This window comes from Jaculus jaculus, chromosome 14 (genome assembly GCF_020740685.1).
Source record: "Jaculus jaculus isolate mJacJac1 chromosome 14, mJacJac1.mat.Y.cur, whole genome shotgun sequence".
Taxonomy (NCBI): Eukaryota; Metazoa; Chordata; class Mammalia; order Rodentia; family Dipodidae; genus Jaculus; species Jaculus jaculus.
In genome coordinates this window covers 32836878-32858896 of record NC_059115.1, presented here as the reverse complement: position 1 = coordinate 32858896, position 22019 = coordinate 32836878, and the positions used below count along the sequence as shown (strand labels likewise).

At 45.0% G+C, this 22019-nt stretch overlaps 1 protein-coding gene and 1 non-coding gene across 2 annotated transcripts in view; one reads left to right on the top strand and one right to left on the bottom strand.

Annotated features, from left to right (window-relative positions):
• The window catches only part of Lhfpl4 (LHFPL tetraspan subfamily member 4), a 47727-nt gene that overhangs the window by 5694 nt on the left and 20014 nt on the right, over window positions 1-22019 (bottom strand). Inside the window, exon 2 of the mRNA XM_004651474.3 lies at window positions 9360-9596. Within this exon, the coding sequence (XP_004651531.1) occupies window positions 9360-9596 (237 nt within the window). The remainder of the gene's footprint in view (window positions 1-9359; window positions 9597-22019) is intronic.
• On the top strand, window positions 7853-7959 carry LOC123454892. Its single transcript, XR_006633547.1, has one exon. It is a non-coding gene; the product is annotated as a U6 spliceosomal RNA (small nuclear RNA).

Here is a 22019-nt window from a genome sequence, read left to right as displayed (position 1 = left end):
AGAAATTTGCAGGAAAATGGATGGGTCTGGAAAGGATTATACTTATTTTTTCATATTTTTAAAAAAATTTTATTTGAGAGCAACAGAGAGAGAAAGGGGTAGAGAGAGAATGAGCGTGTCAGGGCCTCTAGCCACTGTCAATGAACTCCAGATGCATGCACCCCCTTGTGCATCTGGCTAACGTGGATCCTGGGTAATCGAGCCTCGAACCGGGGTCCTCAGGCTTCACAAGCAAGCGCTTAACTGCTAAGCCATCTCTCCAGCCCGGGTTATACTTATTGAGGTAACCCAGGCCCAGAAAGCCAAACATCGTATGTTTTCTCTCCTCCTAGCTACAAATGATTGGACTTCTATGTGAGTTGGACTAAAACTCACTAGCAGAAGCCAGTAAGCTAAAAAGGGGATATAAGGAATAGAAAGGGGGGTACTTAATAGGATGGTATTGTGTATATGTAAGTAAAAGAATAGATTAATGGGGGTGGAAAGGCCTAAGTGAGGTCAGGGGAAGAGACTGAGGAAAGGAAAGGTGTGGGAGGAGGGCTAATCAAAATCAAAGAGGATATAAATAAGTCATATGGAAACCTACTTTTTTGGACAATGGAATACCCAGAAGCTATAGATTGTGACTAGCAAAATTTCAGTGCCAGGGATGGGATACCTTCCAGTGAGTTGTTGGCCAGGGAGGTCCCTGATGCCCCCAAAACATTACAGGCCATTGCCGAGGCTCTTGGTTTCCCACCAGGAATAGATGGTAAGACCCTATTGCTGAAGACTCCACATACCTGGGCTGCAAGGTCACTGAGAATTCCTGCTGCAGCTGAGCTGAAAACCTTCTCCCTGCAGACCAGCTAACATAAAGCTGGAAAAAGTTACATTGCATGCAATTCAATGGGAGAGAGAGAAATCAATAGTGGAGATACTCAACAATGGACACTGCAAGCCTTAAATTTGGCTAGCCAAGCCAAATGAGCCAACAGGTGCAATAGTGGCATGTCTGTTATGGGTTTCCCAACTGCTCTCTAATTAGAATGGAGTTCTGCTCCATGGGAGGGGATACGTGTCTGATACTGAAAATCTATGACAGGGGAAGTTATAAGCCCTAGGGGTGTAACATCTGCTGTTGTCTGGCTAAATGTATATACTATGCTCACCAAACTGCCCAGTAATCACTTTTCTTAATGTTCATACCTGTATATTAATGCTACTCTCACTTTTGATTAGAGAAGCTTCTCTTTTCAGATGGCAGTGACCTTGGGATGACTCAGAAGGCACCATAGTGCTGAGAAGAAGTGACACAGGAGTGCTCAGCACTGAAACATTTCTATCACACCTTCCAAGGCTCAGGGTCCATTGAGGATGAGTTGGAAGAAAGAATGTAAGAGCCAAAGGAAGGGTAGGACTCCTTACAACATGCTCCTCCAGACACAAAATGACCTGGATATTCATGACCTCACAATGCCTGACACTATATACACAAGACCATCATAAAAGAAGGAAAAGATGACATCAAAATAAAAGAGAGACTGAGAGTGGGGAGGGGTATGATGGAGAGTGGAGTTGCAAAGGGGAAAGTGGGGGGAAGGAGGGAATTACTATGGGTTATAGTTTATGATTATGGAAGTTGTCAATAAATTTTTTAAAAAATCAGGCTGGAGAGATGGCGTAGTAGCTAAGGCACTTGCCTGTGAAGCCTAAAAACCCAGGTTCAATTCCCCCAGTACTCACATAAACCAGATGCACATGGTGACACATGCATCTGGAGTTTGTTTGCACTGGCTAAAGGCCCTGATGCACTCATTGTCTATATCTGCCTGCCCCCCACCTCTCTTTCTTTTGTTTTCTTAAATTTTATTTCTTTACACAGTTTTCAATCATATGTAAGGAAGGAAATACTGAGCAAAACCCTGGTGGCCATAATTAATATCCTACACCCATTGCAGAGAGCCGAGTCACTGGCCAGCTCGCTCGCGCATGCGCGCTCGCTCTCTCATTCTCTCAAATAAATAAATAAAAATAAAATATTAGCCCAGGTGGTGGCACACACCTTTAATCCCAGTGCTTGGGAGGCAGAGGTAGGAGGATTTCCATGAGTTCAAGGCCATCCTGAGACTACATAGTGAATTCCAGGTCGGCCTAGTCTAGAGTTAGACCTTATCTCAAAAAAAAAAAAAAATCCTTTTTGTTTTCTGTGTGCATGTTTATATGTGTGAAGGTAGACATACATGTGCCACAGTATGCACTTGTAGGTCAGTGAAGACAGTATCGGGTTGGAGATAAGGCTCAGCAGTTAGGCATTTGCCCATAAAGCCAAATGACCTGAGTTCGATTACCCAGTGCCCACATAAAACCAGATGTTCAAAGTGGTGTATGCAACTGGAGTTTGCTTGCAGTGGCAAAAGACCCACTTGGTTCCATTATTTCTCTCTCTGCCACGATGTGGTAGCACACACCTTTAATCCCAGAACTTGGGTGGAGAGGGTAGGAGGTTGGCTGTGAGTTTGAAGCCAGCCTGAGACTAGATAGTGAATTCCAAGTCAGAACAAGATCCTACTTTGAAAAAAATACAAAACAGCCAGGCGTGGTGGTTTACGCCTTTAATCCCAGCACTTGGGAGGCAGAGGTAGGAGGATTTTTCATGAGTTCAAGGCCACCCTGAAACTACATAGTTAATTCCAGGTCAGCCTGGACCAGAGAGAGACCCTACCTTGGGAAAAAAAAAAAAATCTGACAATCTCAGGTGTCAGTCCTCCACTTTCACCTTGTTTGAGGCAGGTTCTTTTGCTTTTTACAAGATAGCTGGCCCACAAGCTTCTAGGGATTATCCCATCTCTGCCATCTATTTCCTAGTAGGGGAACTAGAATCATAGATGCTCACACTTTCACATCCAGCTTTACCTGGGTTCTGGGGATCCAAACTCAGATCCTTAAGCTTGCATATCAAGTATTTTATCCACTAAGCTATTTCCCCAGCCCCTTTATCACTTTTTTCTTTTTTTCTTTCTTTTCTTTTTTTTTTTTTTTTTTTTTTGGAGGTTTGGGTCTTGCTTTAGCCCAGGCTGACCTGGAATTCACTTTTTGTAGTCTCAGCCTGGCTTCAAACTCACAGTGATCCTCCTACCTCTGCCTCCCAAGTGCTGTAATTAAAGACATGTGCCACCATGCCTGGCTTCTACATCACTTTAAAAATATTTTTAATTTTTTTTTTTTATTTGAGAGGGAGAGAGAAAGAAGCAGAAAGCGGGGGGGGGGGGGGGGACGGAGAATATAGGCACGCCAGAGCCTTCAGCCACTACAAACTCCAGACACATGTGCCACCTTGTGCATCTGTCTTACGTGGGTCTTGGGAAATCAAACCTGTGTCTTTTTTGCTTTGTAGGCAAATGCCTTAATGCCTAAGCCATCTCCCAGCCCTTTAATTTTTTTTAATTCATTTTATTTCTTTATTTGAAAGGGAAAGGGAGAAAGAAAGAAAAAGAGAGAGAGAGAGAGAGAATACATCACTTTTTAACTGTATTGTAACCAGGAGAAGTGACTCATGTCTATATTCTGAGCACTTGGGAGGCTGAAGCAGGAGAATTGCCATAAGTTTGAAGCCAACCTGGGCTACATACTGAGTTTCAGGGCAGACTAAGCTACACAGCAAAGCTCTATCTAAAAAGAAAAATTAGCAACATTGAGTTGTTTTGTTAGGGAGTTTCACAGAGAGAGGGGAAAGGACACTGAGTGACACTGAGTACACTCCCCCACCCTATCACATCCACCCCAAGGCAACTTCAGAGGATGGCATTAACAGGCTTGGCCTTGTACTTCTGGAAGATGCCACTAGGGGCAGTTTCAGACCTAATGCCAAGACCACAGAAAACACCAGGCCAGAGTGGCTAAATCAGAAGATGCCTCAAAGGGACGGATTATCAGACCAGTGTCCCAACAGGGTGATGCTAAGGGAATAAGAAGTCTTCAGTTCTGTTGGACTGAGACAGGCAGTGTGGGATGGTGGGGAAAGCTTTGGCTTTGGACATGCATTCAATTCCAACTGTATCAGTTAAGGAGATCCTAGGCTCTGATCTCTCCAACCCTGGGCTTTCATTCTCACTAATAAACTAGTAGTCCTGATGCTCACCCCTAGATAGCTGTGAGGGTAGGTTTGAGCCTTCCCCAGGTACAAGCCCTTGCGTTTTTCCTCATGTAACAGTCCTGGAAAATGAACTACTCTAATAACTCATTCTATGAAGTGTGGGAAACTGAAACTCAAGGCTAAGTAATTTCTGAGCTTAACCTGCTTCCAATAAGTCTGCTTTTACAGTCCAAGACTTCTACCATAGTACTAATTACTTCTTTCCAAATGAGATTTAGTTATTTAGTTATGAGAGAGAAGGAGAGATAGAGGGTTTATAGGCATGCCAGGGCCTTCAGCTACTGCACAGAAACTCCAAATGCATGTGCTACCTTTGTGCATCTGGCCTACGTGGATACTGGGGAATTGAACCTGGGTTCTTAGGCTTTGCAGGCAAATGCCTTAACTGCTATCTCTCTAGTCCCTTCCAAATAAGTTATAGGGTGTATACATGACTTCATTCAGTCTTCCTGGCCACTAGCCCTACTGCACAGGTAAAGATAGACTCCAAGAGATTGCTATAATTAATGTAAAGAGCTAGACATAGATTAGACTACAGGAAGGGTGTAAATGAAAACTACTACTCCCAACCTCAGAGAAAAGAATGCATACCCTATCTCTCAGGGGCTAATAATACTATCTACACAAGGCCTGGATAATAGGAGGGAAAAAACTGATGACATCTAAATAGGAAGACTAAAGCTGGGTGTGGTGGCACACACCTTTAATCCCAGCACTTGGGAGGCAGAGGCAGGAGGATTGCCATGAGTTTGGGGCCACCTGAGACTACATAGTAAATTCCAGGTCAGCCTGAGCTAGAACAAAATCCTACCTTGAAAAACCAAAAAGGGGGATTAGGAAGAGAGAAAAGGGAAGACAGTGGGAGGGGATTATGATCATAGAATATTGTTTATATTTATAGAAGTTGTCAACAAAAAAGTTTTAGGGGAGCCAGGCAGAGTGGCACACACCTTTAATCCCAGCACTCGGGAGGCAGGGGATTGCTGTGAGTTCAAGGCCATTCTGAGACTACACAGTGAATTCCAGGTCAGCCTAGGCTAGAGTGAAACCCTACCTCAAAAAAAAAAAAAATTGAAAGTTTTGGGGTGCTGAAGAAATAGCTTAGTGGTTAAGGCATTTGCCTGCAGAGCCTAAAGACCCAGGTTTGATTCTTCAGTACCCGTGTAAGCCAGATGCACAAGGTGGCACATGAGTCTGGAGTTCCTTTGCAGTGGCTGGAGGCCCTAGTACACCCATTCGTTTTCTTTCTCTCTCTCTCTCTCTCTCCCTCTTCCTCTCTCTCTTGCAAATAAATAAATAGTTTTTTTTAATTTTTTTAACTTTTATTTATTTGACAGAGAAAGAGGGAGAGAGAGAGAGAATGGGTGCTCCAGGGCCACCAGCCACTGCAAACGAACTCTAGACGTGTGCACCCCCTTGTGCATCTGGCTAACATGGGTCCCAGGGAATCAATCCTAGGTCCTTTGGCTTTGCAGGCAAAAGCCTTAACCACTAAGCAATCCCTTCAGCCTGAATAAAATGTTTTTTTTAATAAAAGTTTGGGGAGCAGGAGAGATGGCTAAGCAGTTAAGGTGCTTGCCTGCAAAACCTAATGATCCAGTTTTGATTCCCTAGTACCCACATAAAGTCAGATGTACAAAGTAACACATACAACTGGAGTTTGTTTTTCAGCAGCTGGGGGACATGGTATGCCCATTCTATCTGTCTGTCTCTCCTCTGTCTCTCTCTCCCTGCTTACAGATAAAAAATTAATTTTTTTTGGTTTTTTTGAGGTAGGGTCATGCTCTAGCCCAGGCTGACCTCGAATTCACTATGTAGTCTCAGGGTAGCCTTGAACTCATATTAATCCTCCTACCTCTGCATCCCAAGTGCTGGGACCTGGAATTTACTATGTAGTCTCAGGGTAGCCTTGAACTCATATCAATCCTCCTACCTCTGCATCCCAAGTAATTAAAGAGGATTAAAGGCATGAGCCAATTTTTTTTATATTTTTCTTCATTCTTTTCTTTCCTTTTCTTTTCCTTTCCTTTCCTGTTCTTTCTTTCTCTCTCTCCCTTTCTCTCTCTCTCTCTCTCTCTTTCACAGAAAGAGGCAGAGAAAGGGTACACCAGGGCCTCCAGCCACTGCAAACGAAATCCAGATGAATGCACAACCTTGTGCATCTGCTTACATGGGTACAAAGGAATCAAAACTGGTCATTAGGCTTTGTAGGCAAGCATCTTAACTGCTAAGCTGTCACCCCAGCCCAAAAGTAGGGGTTTGTTTGTTTGTTTGTTTTTTGGTTTTTTTTTAATTAGCCAGGCATGATAGCACACGCCTTAATACCAGCACTCAGGAGGCAGAGGTAAGAGGATTACTGTGACTTTGAGGCCAGCCTGATACTACATAGTAAATTATTCCAGGTCAGCCTGGGCTCGAGTGAGACCCTACCTCAAAAAAAAAAAAAAAAAAAAAGCACACCTACACCTGGACAGACAGGTATCCATGCAGACTGGCTCTGGGTCAGAAGACCCTCTTTTGTTTCATCCCTTTGGGGAGTTGTCATCTGTTATGACACTGTTATGACACACCCTGCACTTCACCTCTGGAGGCCCCAAGAAAACACAAGAGTATGTGTGAAGAAGGCAGAAAAAAGATGTTCTCTGTGGTACAACCGACAGCCTTACAGCCTCCCTACAGTCCCTGGAAGAAGGGTGAACTCAGCCACAGTTCAGTCACGTGATAACTGGGAGCAGATACAAAGAAAAGGATTGCTGGGATTCTGGCCTTATGGTGAATTGTTTCTTATTGTTTTGAGGTAGGACTATGTGGCCTTGAACTGGAAATCCTCCTTCCTGTATTGGCCTTTGAAGTGCAGGGATTATACAGGTCTGTGCCACCACACCTAGTATAATTGTTTCTTTGGTAAATTTCTGTGTGTATATGTGTGTGTGTGTGTGTGTGTGTGTGTGTGTGCGCACACGCACACACACACACACACACACACATACATACACATGTGCTAGGGTTTCTTGTCACTGCAAATGAATGCCCATCTAGCTTTACGTGGGTAGCTGGGGAATTGAATCCAGGCCAGCATGCTTAGTAAGCAAGTGCCTTTGACTGCTGGGCCACCTCCCCAACCCCTCTTGGATATATTTTACTGACATTTAATAAATACAAAAAGTTGTATGTAAAATGTTATTATATAGTGTGTGTAATAAACACCAGTGAAAAGCACCATTCAAGAACTATAACCCTATCAATAATTTGCATATACTCAAGGCTCCTATCTCATGCTCCAGGAGTCCTCCCTTATAGTCCAAACCACAAATAACTACCCTCCTATTTTTTTGTATTTTTCTTTCTTTCTTTCTTTCTTTAGCCAGGTGTAGTGACACACACTTGGAATCCTAGCACTTTAAGGACATCCTCAGCTACAGAGTGAGTTCAAGGCCAGCCTAAGCTACATGAGATCCTGTCTCAAAACAATAAAAATAGGGCTGGGAGATAGCTCAGCGGTTAAAGGCACTGCTTGAAAAGTCTGTGTGCCTGGATTTGATTCTGCAGTACCCACATAAAGCCAGATGCACAATGTGGTGCATACCATCTGGAGTTCATATGCAGTGGGAAGAGGCATTGGCACATCCATTCTCTATATCCCTTCTTTTCCCTCTTCCTCCATATATCTATCTCTGTATGCTTGCAAATAAATAAAATATATTTTTATATAAAATAGTGCTTGCTTTGGCAGCACGTATACTAAAATTGGAATGAAAGAGAGAAGATTAGCATGGCCCTTTCACAAGGATGACATGCAAATTTGTGTAGCATTCCATATTTTAAAAAATAGCCCTGGATGTGGTGGCTGACACCTTCAATCCTAATATGTCTATGGCCATAACACCCTGAACACCCACCTCTGACCTCAGAAGCTAAGTAGGCTCAAGCCTGGTTAGTAGTAGAATGGGAGAGTAAAACCATGTCTCAAAACAAAACAAAACAAAAAGATAGTAAAGCTACTGAATTACATTTAAGTCAGCTTTTGCTTTTTTTTAATTTTATTTATTTGCAAGCAGAGAAGAAAGTGTGTGTGTGTAAATTTGCACACCAGGATGACTAGTCACTGCAAACAAACTCCAGATACATACACTTTGTGCATCTCGCTTTATGTGAGTACTGGGGAACTGAACCCTGGTCATTAGGTTCTGCAGGCAAGTGCTTTAACTGCTGAGCCATCTCTCTTCAGGCCTTTTAATTTTATTTTTACCTTTTTTTAAATGTATTTGAGAGAAAGAGGCAGGAGCAGTGAGAGAGAGAAAAAAATTGGTGTGCCAGGGACTCCAGCCACTGCAAATGAACTTTATAGCATGCATTGCCTTGTGCATCTGGCTTATATGGGTCCTGGGGGATTGAACCTGGGTCCTTAGGTTTTACAAGCAAGCACTTTTTTTTTTTTTTTGTTTTGTTTTTCGAGGTAGGGTCTCGCTGTAGCCCAGGCTGACATGGAATTCACTATGGAGTCTCAGGGTGACCTCGAACTCACAATCCTCCCACCTCTGCCTCCCGAGTGCTGGGATTAAAGGCATGCACCACCACGCCTGGCGACAAGCAAGCACTTTTAACTGCTCAGCCATACCTCCAGCACTGTAGCCCTTTTGTTTGTTTGTTTGTTTTCAAGGTAGGGTCTCACTCTAGCCCAGACTGACCTTGAATTTACTCCGTAGTCTCAGGGTGGCCTTGTACTCACAGCAATCCTCCTACCTTTGCCTCCCCAAATGCTGGGATTAAAGGCATGCACCACCACACCCAGCCCCTGCCCTTAAAAAAAATATTGCTTGGTTTTGAGTTTAATAAAGACATCGCTCTGTTACCTTTTGACTTGACTTTTTTTTTCTCCCAAAATGTTTCTTATTTGTGACCACCCCTACCTGTAGCTGAAGGGCATTCACTTTCACAGCCAGGGAACCGGGTGATGAGAACCTACTGCCTCTGATGTATCCAGGCCCCAGTCACTGCCAGAGGCTGCCAGGGGCCATCTGCCTAGGCACTGGCTGCCTGCATGCTTGGGTATTTCTCAGAGTGGGTTTGTTGGGTCATGAGTGTACAAATAACTGGTCTGATTTAAGGAACATCATCTAATTGTTTACAGGGTAAGGTATGATTTTTATTTCACTTTTATTGCTTTTCTCTGAAACTGGCCCTCCCCAGGCTAGCGAGCCTCGCCCTCCCTCCGGGTACTTGCCTTTGTTCTCCTGCTTGAGTTCTTCCTGCAGCAGGTCCGTTTGCCGGTTGCCCAGCACGAAGGCCAGGAAGGACAGGATGAGTGCGTTGAGGATGCCGATGATGGCCAGGATGTATGCCCAGCGCACCGAACAGTCCCCCAGGGAGTACTTCCCTGTCTTGGTCCCACACATGTCCCGAATGGTCTCAGCGTCCCAGCCGTCAGGGAAGATCATGCAACCGAGAACGAGGCACAGAGCTGGGCAGGGCAAGCCAGGCGTGCAACGCGGTCAGTCACGTCAGGAAGGAAGACAAGAGAAGGCATCGTTACTCCCTTGAACCCAAGTACAAGCATCTGTAGCCGGGTCACCACCCAGCACCCTGAGCTGGTAACCACGTCGGGTGGATCCAGAGAAAACCCGACACTGACACAACATCTGTACTGCCTGGGAGGTAGAAACTGGAACTTTCAATGACTTCTCACCCACTCCACCAACTTCTCCTCCAGGAAGCCAGCCAAAGCCACCACCTTTCCTTCCCTCTAATATCCTCACCATTCTCAATTGCTACACCCTTCTGTGTTTCTGGCTTTACATGGTTACTGGGGAATTGAACCCAGGCCATTAGGCTTTGCAAGCAACCCCTTTACCACTAAGCCATTTCTCCAGCCCCATTGCTTTAGTTCTTCTTAAATATTTTATTTTTATTTATTTATTTGACAAAGAGAAAGAGAGAGAAAATGGGTGCACCAGGGCTCCAGCCACCGCAAACAACATATGTGCCCCTTGTGCATCTGGCTTACGTGGGTTCTGAGGAATCTAACCTGGGTCCTTTGGCTTTGCAGACAAACACCTTAACTGCTGAGCCTTCCCTCCAGCCCTGCTTTAGGTTTTTTTTTCCCTCCTCCCACCCCCCCCCTCCCCCAAGGTGTGTATTCACTCTAGCCCAGGCTGACCTGGAATTATCTATGTAGTCTCAGGATGGCCTCAAACTCACGGTGATCCTTTTACCTCTGCCTCCCGAGTGCTGGGGTTAAAGGCGTGCGCCACCACGCCCAGCTCCTGCTTTAGTTTTTAATGCGTTTTAGTTTTTCATTTTGTCATTCAATAATTTATTGAGAATCATTTATTTCCCTTTCATTCAAGTTGCTGGAACTAGCTTTCCTATTTACTGGGCACTGTACTAAGCAAGCAGGCCTCAGAGAGTGACAGTAGGGCTCACCCCAGTTCCTCCACATCAGTGATGTTGGAGAGATTTGAGGCCTGTTGTTTCCTATGTACTATGGGAACCCCAGTACTCCCCTCACAGAGTAGATTGGAAGAGGGTTAAATGGAGTAATGTCCTTGTGACACTTAGCACAGGGACAGCCCCTGCCCAGGCAGCCCTTTCTGAGGGCCTCCTGGGTGTCCGGCACTAGAGCGAGGCTCAGGGAGATACTTGGACTCGCGCTTCCTGGAGCCTGCTGTGTAGTGGGGAGAGGTACACTGCTATGAAGTGGGTTAAGGAGGCTGGGTTCAAATGCTGGCCCAGCCACCTGCTAATTGTGTGAGCTTGAATTCCTTCACTTTTGTACCTCGGTTTCCTCATCTGTAAAATGGGGGTGGCAGGAGTGTACAGTCAAGTGGTTGTAAAGATTGCAGGGGACAGGGAAGTGCTTTTGCTGTAATTCTCAGAAATTAGCTGTTAATATGAAACCTAACCATAGCAATACAAATAATTACACAAATAAAAAAAAATAGTGTGAGCTGGGTCTGGTGGCGCATACCTTTAATCCCAGCACTCAGTGGACAGAGATAGGAGGATCTCTGTGTGTTCGAGGCCACCTGAGACTACATAGTGAATTCCAGGTCAGTCTGGACTAGAGTGAGACCATACCTTGAAAAAACAAACAAAAATAAGTATGGGCAGGAGTTGGTGGTGAGATGGAAACAGAGGCAGAAGGCCTGGTAAATGGCTTCCTTGTGGAATCCAGTGACCCATCTCTCCCAGTACCAACCTAGCTGGGGGCTGGGGGAAGGCTAAGCCAATCAGCTCACAGTATTCTTCTGGTACCAGTGTTTGGATACATGATTGGTTCCCCATGTAAGATCCGATCAGAGGTATCAGATTCAGTAGGCAACCCTGGAGACTTGGTCTTTTGGACCAAACTGTCTTGCAGTTTGAGGTTGTCCTTTGTCTGTCTGTTCTCTTGGTGTCTGAGACCCAAAAGCTATACCTCTGCGACCCCTGAGCCTGTGCCAGGTCCATGGGAGCTTAGCCTAGACATTAGATGGCAGCCCCGGTGCTCACTTTTACCCACCTCCAGTGCAAGGGAGTGCTCCCTAGGCCCCAGGCTCCTCCCTCCTCAGAGTGATGCAGCTCGGATTCCCACTTACTGTGATCTCTCATTCTAGCTGAGCTGCCACCCCTCTCTCCAAGATAATACCCACCTCTAGTAGAAATCGCCACCCTGAGTAGAGCAAAGTAAATGCCTTGTGCAAAAGCTGCAGCACACACCTGCAAGGGAACTAGAGAATGACAGCCTGAAGATGTCCGCTGCCTTCCCCGCACAGATGGAGAGACAAGTATGGAGCCAAGGGAGCAACCAGCCCTGGGGCGCTCCAGAATGACAGCACAAAGAGGAGGAGGAGGAGCCTGTGGAGAAGGCTTGATCACCCTCTCCCAATGGGCCTCTGACACTGCCTCTCCATTCCCGGGCTCAGAACCTCCAGTCAGACGGAGGGGTGGGAAAGAGGTTGCACCAGGGGTAAACATACCAGCTCCTCTCCAGCCCTCTTCTCCCTAGATGCCAGAGTGGCTGGCCCCACTCTTAGTCTATTTCCACCGGCTCAGGGTGCATCCCTATCTCCATGGAAACTGCTCCCATATTCCTGCGCTCCCAGCCTCCTTCTCTCTGCAACACAGAGACCTCAGTGAGATTTCCTTCCCTGTGCTGGATGTGCATTTTCTCATTTCTCCCCCTCTCTCCCCTCCCTCCTTCTCTCTTTTCATCCTCTCTCTCTCCATCCATCCTTCATTGTGCTCAAGTCAGAACTTCAACCCTCCCTTTTTTCTCCTATTTATTATTCTATCCCCATTACCCTGTTTTCTCTTTCTCTCTACATTTCATCAGTACAGTTTTCTTTTCCCTTTTTGTTGTTTGTTTGTTTGTTTGGTTTTGGTTTTTCAAGGTAGGGTCTCACTCTAGCTCAGGCTGACCTGGAATTCACTATGTAGTCTCAGAGTGGCCTCGAACTCAGGGCGATTCTCTTACCTCTGCCTCCCAAATGCTGGGATTAAAGGCATGCGCCACCATGCCTGGCTTTCCCTTTTTGTTTTGTTTTATTTTGAGGTAGGGTCTTACTCTACCACAGGGTGATCTAGAACTTACTCTGCAGTCCCAGGCTGGCCTTGAACTCATGGTAATCCTCCTACCTCTGCCTCCCCATTGCTAGGATTAAAGGTATGTCCTCATCTACACATTTCTATTGTATGTTCGGTATTGTGCAGTTTGCTGTGGTAACTGGCAACCACAGCATCTATCTTCAGCTTGTGGGAGGAATAAAATCAAGTCACCACACATGTCATGGGGCACCTACAAATAAAAGGACTAGAAGTGGAGGTCAGAATACACCGGATATTCAGAAAAGGCTGAGGCATTCTCTCTGTCTCCTTTGCTCTGCAGGGTTTCAGATGGGAGCTATGGGGCCCCAGAGGCTGCTCTGGGGACAGGAGAAACCAGAACTCAAATTTGAACAAAGCCAAGCAGAGATGAGTGTCTTTGAGTCTGGAAGAAGAGAGGGAATGACCAGAAACAGACAACCTAGTCCAAGCAGCTCAATCATCAAGAGATGGGAGTGTAGCTGGGTGTGGTGATACATGTCTTTAATCCCAGCACTCATCTGAGGTAGTAGGATCATCATCAAGGCCAGTTTAAGACTACATAGTGAATTCTAGGTTAGCCTGGGCTAGAGTGAGACCATACCTCAAAAAACCAAAGAGAGAGAGAGAGAGCGAGATGGATGGATTGTCATAGACAAGGCAGGCTTCGGAATTCTCAATGAGGTTGAAGACTATGAACCAAGTTCAAATCTCTTTTGGAAGTTAGGAGCTAACTAAAGAGTTGACTGCCACTGAGATGGATGCCAGGTGCAATGTGTACTGTGTATCAAGGTTTCTTGACCTCCATGTTTTGTTTGATTGTTTTGTTTTTCAAGGTAGGGTCTCACTGTAGCCCAGGCTGACATGGAACTCACTCTGTAGTTCAAGGCTGGCCTCGAACTCACAGTGATCCTTCTACCTCTGCCTCCTGCATGCTGGGATTAAAGAGTGTGTCACCAAGCCTGGCTGACCTCCATGTTTTTATTTTATTTTGTTTATTTATTTGCAAGCAGAGAGAGAGAGAGAGAGAGAGAGAAGAGAGACAGAGAATAAGCATGCCAGGGCCTCCAGCCACTGCAAATGAACTCCCAATGTATGTGCCCCTTGTGCATCTGGTTTACATGAGTCCTGGGGAATTGAACCCGGATCCTTTGGCTTCTCAGGCAAATGCCTTAACTGCTAAGCCATTTCTCCAGCCCGACCTCCATGGTTTTTTTTGTTTTTTTTTTGAGGTAGTGTCTCACTCTAGCTCAGGCTGACCTGGAATTCACTCTGTAATCTCAGGGTGGCCTTAACCTCCATGTTTTTAATATTCATGCTGGAAAGTTCTTCATGTTGTGTATATGCTGAGATGCTTATCACTGTCCCTGGTCTCTACCCATCATGTCTCAGGGACATTCCTCCCAATCATTTAAAAATTTTCAAGCCTGTGCATGGTGGTGCACGCCTTTAATCCCAGCACTTAGGAGACAGAGGGAGGAGGACTTCTGTGAGTTAGAGGCCAGCCTGGAGCTGCAGAGTGAGTTCCAGGTCAGTCTGGACTAGAGTGAGACCCTACCTTGAAAAAAAATGTCTCCAGACATTAGCAAATATCCCCTGAGTGTGAGGATTGGATCACTAGTTGAGAACCACTGGTGGAGGAGCAGGGCTCCTGGAGTATAGTATCTCCACCTACTAACTGCATAATCTATTGTGGCAAGTAAGTTTAAATTAAAGAAATAGGACAGGATGTATTAAAGGTCCTAGCACCAGAGGCAGAGGAAGGATGATTGCCATGAGTTCAAGGTCAACTGGGAGCTATAGAGTGAGTTTCAGATCAGACTGGGCTAGAATGAGACCCTACCTCGAAAAAAAAGGAAAGAAGGACTGGAGAGATGGCTCAGCATTTAAGGTACTTGCCTGCAAGCCTAAGGCCCTGGGTTTGATACCCCAGTACCCACATAAAGCAGGATGTACAAGGTGGTACACTCATCTGGAATTCATTTGTGGTGGCTAGAGGCTCTGGTGCACCCATTCTCTCTCTCTCTTTCTCTCTCCCACTTTCTCTCTATTATTCTCAAATAAATACATAAAATTTTAAATAAGGAAAGGGAAACCAGAATTATAAACTGAAAGACTATAAATACAAAAGTAAAACAGTGATCCAAGATTCTAGTTATTATTATTTTTTTTAATATTTTATTTATTTTTTATTAATTTATTTATTTGAGAGTGACAGACATAGAGAGAAAGACAGATAAAGGGAGAGCGAGAGAATGGGCACGCCAGGGCTTCCAGCCGCTGCAAACGAACTCCAGACGCGTGCGCCCCCTTGTGCATCTGGCTAATGTGGGACCTGGGGAACCGAGCCTTGAACCGGGGTCCTTAGGCTTCACAGGCAAGCGCTTAACCGCTAAGCCATCTCTCCAGCCCTCTAGTTATTATTTTATCTATTATTTATTTACTCATTAGAGACAGAGAGGGAGAGAGAGAGACAGAGAGAATGGGCACACCAGGGCCTCTAGCCACTGCAAACGAACTCCAGATGCACATACCACCATATACATCTGGCTTACGTAGGACCTGGAGAATCAAAACTGGGTTCTCAGGCTTTGCAGGCATGTGTTTTAACCACTAAGTCATCTCTCCAGCCCCAGATTCTAGTTAGACACCTTGCCTGCCTGAGCTGGAGGGCTGGTCTCTTTGTTGAAAAGACTTATGAGTAAGTGTGAGGCTAGAGGGACGGCTTAGCAGTTAAGGCACTTGCCTGCAAAGCCAAAGGACCTCATTTTGATTCCCCAGGACCCATGTTAGTTAGATGCACAAGGGGCGCATGCATCTGGAGTTCATTTGCAGTGGTTGGAGGCCCTGGCGCACCCATTCTCTCTCTCTCTCTCTCTCTTCCCACCTCTTTCTCTGTTAAATAAATAAATAAATGAAAGAAAGTGTGAAGAGAGCTAAAGGGACACTGACACCAAGCTGACTCTTTCTCCTTGAAGTCAGGAGGGAAGTTGGAAATGGACAGATATGCTAGCCCAGCTGCACACCCCACCTGTCCTGTCTGCAATGAGGCTCAGCTCCATCCTTACAAAATGATTGTGGAAATGCTGCTTTACTTCTCTGAGCCCCAGGGTTATTTTGTTGTTGTTGTTTGGTTGGTTTTTTGAGGTAGGGTGTCACTCTAGCCCAGGCTTACCTGGCATTCACTATGTAGTCTCAGGGTGGCCTTGAACTCACACCGATCCTCCTACCTCTGCCTCCCGGGTGCTGGGATTAAAGGCGTGCACCACCACCCCCGGCTTGAGCCCCAGTTTTTCCACCCATAAAATGACAGTCACAACAGCTGCCCTCTCCATTTTTTAGATTTTATTTATTTATTTATTTATTTTGGTTTTTTAAGGTAGAATCTCTCTGTAACCCAGGCTGACCTGGAATTCACTCTGTAGTCTCAGGGTGGCCTTGAACTTTTGGCAATCCTACCTCTGCCTCCCAAGCGCTAGATTCAAAGGCATGCACCACCATGTCTGGCCAGAGCTTTCTTGAGAAGCACAGTGGAGGATGAGAAGCAGTAAGGGAAGTCAGTGGTCAGGGTGAGTCTTGACAGAGTGGGGAAATCTTCATCAAAAGAGACAAAGTCTTTTCCAGATAAACAAGAAATACCAATGGTGGGAGGAGATAAGCTTATTTGTTTGTTTTGAGGCGGGTTCTCACTCTAACCCAGCTGACCTAGAATTTACTCTGCAGCCCAGGTTGGCCTTGAACTGAAGGCAGTCATCCTCCTACCTTAGCTCTTAAGAGCTGATATTACAGGAGTGAGTCACCATGCCTCCCTTTCTTCTCATCTTTGTGACCTTGTGTGATGACTGATACCGATTATCAACTGGACAGGACCTAAAGTTGTATGGGAAACAAGCCTCTGGGCATGTCTGAGGGTATTATCTTGATTAAGTTAACTGAGGTGGGCAGACCCACCTAACTATGAGCAGCACTATTTCACAGGCTGGAGTCCCAGACTAGATAAAAAGAACAAATCCAGCTGAACATTCATCCTTCTCTGCTTCCTCACTGTGGACTGAACGTGGCCAACTGCCTTGAGCTCCTGCAGACATGCATGACTGCCTTGAAGGACTGTACCTTTACACTGTGAGCAGAATTAAACCCTTTTGTCTTTAGTTGCTTCCTGTCACTACAATAAGAAAGTAACTAATACACCATGTAATCATAACAAATACTTCACTTACAAGGGTATCTAACATTTTGACATTGTAAAATGATGTTGTTATCTACAAATGAGTTGGGCCGCATGACAGCTACCCTATGATGCATGCAGTTTTGTAGAACGCAGGTTGGACACACTTGGGACTTCACTACAATATGTGTTTGCCCCTTTTCCTTACTATTCAAACCTCAAATATTTAGCTAAGATCTTAAAGACAAAATTAAATTTTCCAGGCTGGAGAGATGGCTTAGGGGTTAAATGCTTGCCTGTGAAGCCTAAGGACCCCGGTTCGAGGCTCAATTCCCCAGGACCCACATTTGCAAGATGCACAAGGGGGCACATGCATCTGGAGTTTGTTTGCAGTGGCTGGAAGCCCTGGCGTGCCCATTCTCTTCCTCTCTCTCTCTCTTTCTCTCTGCCTCGTTCTATCTGTCGCTCTGAAATAACAAATAAAAATAAACCAAAAAATTCAAAATTAAATTTTCCAAGCCAGGCTTGTAAACCAGGCACATGCCTGTAATTCCTGGACTCAGAAGATTAATTCAGCTGAGGTAGGAGAATCTATGAGATATAGGCCAGCCTGGGTTATACGGAACAAGAGAGCAGGGGAGACAGAAAGCATTTCCAACCTCCCTTGCAACTGAATGTGGCCACATGACAAATGCGTGCATGGCTTCAAGGGAGCAGCCTTATATACATGGATTTACAAGAATGCTGGATATGCTCTTTGTTCCTTTGTTCCATGTTGCTTTTTCTTCTTCTTTTTTTTTTGTTTTGTTTCGTTTTTTTCAGGTAGGGTCCTACTCACTATAGCCCAGGCTGACCTGGAATTCACTATGCAGTCTCAGGATGGCCTCGAACTCATGGCAATCATCCTACCTGTACCTCCTAAGTGCTGGGATTAAAGGTGTGCGCCACCACGCCTGGCATTTCTTCATCTTTTGCTCCATCCTCCTCCATAGAATGTAAATGTAAGGGTTAGGGATCTGGCAGCTGTTTTCAGCAATGAGGATAAGGACCCCACCCTAGGGGTGGTGGAACAGAGAGTTGCTAATCATACCAGTTCTAGGATTCCTAACTCTTCAACATTAGTTTTCACCTGCGTCATTGGGGAAGTCTGAACTTCAGTTTTGTAATACTAGGAATGACAGTACCTACTTCTCAGGGCCAGTAGGTAGACCACTTGGTTACTATCCTCCTATCCTCCACTGTAACGGCAGGACACCTTGTTGATCCTGTGGTGTGACTCCTGTAAATGTGCTTACCAGTCAACGCATTGCTCTCTTCTGGCTGTACTTGTACATGTATGTAAGATGTATAGAGGAGCTTACCACTCAAGCATGAGAACCTGAGTTTGGATCCCCAGCATGCACATAAAAAGTGGGGAACAGGCTGAAGAGATGGCTTAGTGGTTAAGGCGCACGCCTGTGGTTTAATTCTCCAGGTCCCACATAAACCAGTGCACATGTGGCGCATGCGTCTGGAGTTCACTCGCAGTGGCTAGAGGCCCTGGAGCACCCATTCTCTCTCTCCCCAACTCCCTCTCTCTGTCTCAAATAAATAAATTAATTAATTAAAATAGATATTTTAAAAAAAGTGGGGAACAGGAACATGTGCCTTTAATCCCAGCTCTGAGGCGGCAAAGATTCCTGGTGTTTGCTGGCTAGCTAATGAGCTACAGGCTCAGTAAGAGACCCCATCTCAAAAAATAAGGTTAAATAAAGTTAAAGGTGCTTGCTTATAAAGCCTAATGGCCTGGGTCCAATTTTTCCATGACCCATGTAAAAGCCAGATACACAAGAGTGTTTCATTCCTCTGGAGTTCATTTGCAGTGATAAGAGGCCCTCGTGCACCATTTACAGCTCTCTCTCTCTCCATGCAAATAAATAAATGAAAAATATGCCCCCCCCCACACACACACCATGCATACACAGGATTTACTTTACTCCCATCTTAACAAAGGATCGGAAACATGTCTATTGTGAGGGAACTTGTTAGATAAGTTATGGTGCATTCTTGCTGCAGATTCATTACTAAGTTAATTTGTTCCTTTTTGCTTCTTAATATTTAGAGGAGAGGCTTAAATGACTGATATTTTTTTTCAGTCTGGGGATATGGGGATAGGGTGCTTGCCTAGAAAATCCAAGGCTCTGTGTTCAATTACTGGTACTACAAAAATAAATACATTTTTTTCTATTATTTGCACTCAAGGATTAAATTTCCCTGTTGGTGGTGGTGCACGCCTTTAATCCCAGCACTCAGGAGGCAGAAGTAGGAGGATCACCATGAATTCAAGGCTACCCTGAGACTCCATAGTGAATTCCAGGTCAGTCTGGCCTATAGAGAGACCCTACCCCCCAAAAAAAATTCCCTATTAGTACTGCTTTCACTATATTCCACAAATCTTGCTTTCATTTAATTCAAAATACTTCAAATTTTCTGTGATTTTTTCTTTGATCCATGTATTGATTCATATTGTGTTGTTGCTGGGTATGGTGGCTCATGCCTTTAATCCCAGCTCTCGGGAAGCAGAGATAGGAGGATTGCTGTGAGTGCAAGGCCACCCTAAGACTACATAGTGAGTTCCAGGTCAGCCAGGCCTAGAGTGAGATCCTACCTCGAAAAAACAAACAAACAAAAAAATTGGCACAGGCAAATATATCTGGGTGAATTCAAACCAGCCAGCCTGTGAGCCTGATCTCCATAGATCAAGGAGGTCAGGCAGGATTGCACAGTGAGACCCTGTTTCAAAAATAAACAGAAAGGGACCTGGGGAGAAGGCTCATTTGTTAAAGGTGCTTGCTTGCAAAGCCTGCCAACCTGGGTTCAATTCCCATAAAGCCAGATGCACAAAGTAGCACATGCATCTGGAGTTCAAGAGGCCCTAGCATGCCAATTCTGTTCCCTCTGCTTTAAAAAATAGATAAGAGGCCAGTTATTGGTGCACGCCTTTAATCCCAGCATTTGAGAGGCACAGGTAGGAGGATCACTGTGAGTTTAAGGCCAGCATGGGACTACAGAGTGATTTCAGGGTCATCCTGAGCTAGAATGGGACCCTACCTCAAAACAAACAAATATAAATAAGATAAGTGTGGTAGGCCATGCCTATAATCCCAGCTCTCAAGAAGATGAGATAGGAAGATCACTTTGGTTTACAGTGAGTTCCAGGTCAGTCTGTAATGGAGTGTTGCCTGCAAAGCGTAATGACCTGGGTTTGATTCCCTAGTGCCCACATAAAGCCATGTGCACAAAGTGGCACATGTGTCTGGAGTTTGTTTGCACTGGTTAGAGATCCTGGCATAGCCATTCTCTCTCTCTCTCTCTCAGTTTGCAAATAAGATTTTTTAAAAATTGTTTGTTTGGTTGGTTTTGGTTTTTCGGTTTCACTCTGGTCCAGGCTGACCTGGAATTCACTATGTAGTCTCGGGGGAGACTCAAACTCACAGCAATCCTCCTACCTCCACCTCCCAAGTGCTAGGATTAAAGGCGTGAGCCACCACGCCTGGGTTTATTTTTTACAAGTAGTATTATTTGATACCCAAAAGTTTTCACATTTTCCAGCTACCTTTCTGTTACTTCTCACTTGATTCAGTTTGTTCTGAGAAACAGACAGCGTTGATTCTTAGCTTCATATTTGGTAGGGCTGAGGGTAAGGTATACTTTCTAGTCCTGAACGTGGTCCGTCTTGGTGAACGGTCCATGTGCGCTTGAGTGAGAAATGTTTCCCACTGCAGTTGAATGAGCTGGTCTGTAGCTCCCTGGATCCAAATCAGTGATGTGAGTCCGTCAGGTCCTGACTGGTTTTCTGCAAGTTGAATCTTTCTTCGACTACTGTTACTACTACTACTACTATTTTTTTTTTTTGGAGGTAGAGTCTTGCTCCAGCCCAGGCTGACCTGGAATTCCTATGTAGTCTCAGGGTGGCCTTGAACTCACAGCAATCCTCCTCCATCTGCCACCCAAGTGCTGGAATTAAAGGTATGTGCCACCATGCCTGGCTCCCTTCATTTACTTTTTTTTTTTTTTTTGAGGTAGGGTCTCACTCTAGCCCAGGCAGACCTGGAATTCACTCTGTATTCTCAGGGTAGCCTCGAACTCACAGCAATCCTCCTACCTCTGCCTCCTGAGTGCTGGGATTAAAGGCAGGTGCCACCATGACCGGCTTTACTTTTTTTTAAAAAATTATTTATTTATTTACTTATTGTAGATATGTATCAGAAGCATTTATTATAAGATTTGGCAATCACAGTGATAGAGGCTGAGAAATTCTGTGACAGGCTATCTGAAAGCAGGTGACCTGGGAAACTGGTAACATGGTAGGTAACTGGTAATCTCATTCATTCCAAGCCGAAGGCCACATAACTAGACAAGCTCATGGTGTAATTACCCAAGGACGCAGGTCTCAGAAACGCAGAGGCTACTGTATAAGCTCCAGAACCCAAAGGCCAGAGAACCTGGAGTCCTGGTAGCCAAGGCTTAGATGAAAAGGGTGTCCCTGTGGGAAGGAGGAAAATTCACTTTCTTTTTTTTGTTGTTGTTTGTTTGTTTGTTTGTTGTTGTTTATTTATTTTTTAATTTTTATTAGTATTTTCCATGATTATAAAAAAAACATCCCATGGTAATTCCCTCCCTCTCCCCCCACACTTTCCCCTAAATTATTTATTTATTTATGTGACAGAGAGAGAGAGAGAGAGTGGAGAAAGAGAGAGAGAGAGAGAGAAAATGGGCACACCAGAGCCTCCAGCTGCAAACGAACTCCAGACATATGTGCTGCCTTGTGCATCTGGCTAATGTGGGCCCTGGGGAATCAAACCTGGGTCCTTTGGCTTTGCAGGCAAAGGCCGTAACCACTAAGCCATCCATCCAGCCCCATTTACTTTTTAAAAACAAAATAAATATTTATTTACTTATTTATTTGAGAGAGATAGAAAGAGGCAGAGAGAGAGAGAATGGGTGTGCCACAGCCTCCAGCCATTGCAAAAGAACTCCAAATGTATATGCTATTTTGTGCATCTGGCTTTACATGGGTACTGGGGAATTGAACCTGGGTCCTTAGCCTTTGCAGACAAGTGCCTTAACTGCTGGGCCATCTCCCCAACCCTCCCTTCATTTACTTTTAAGACG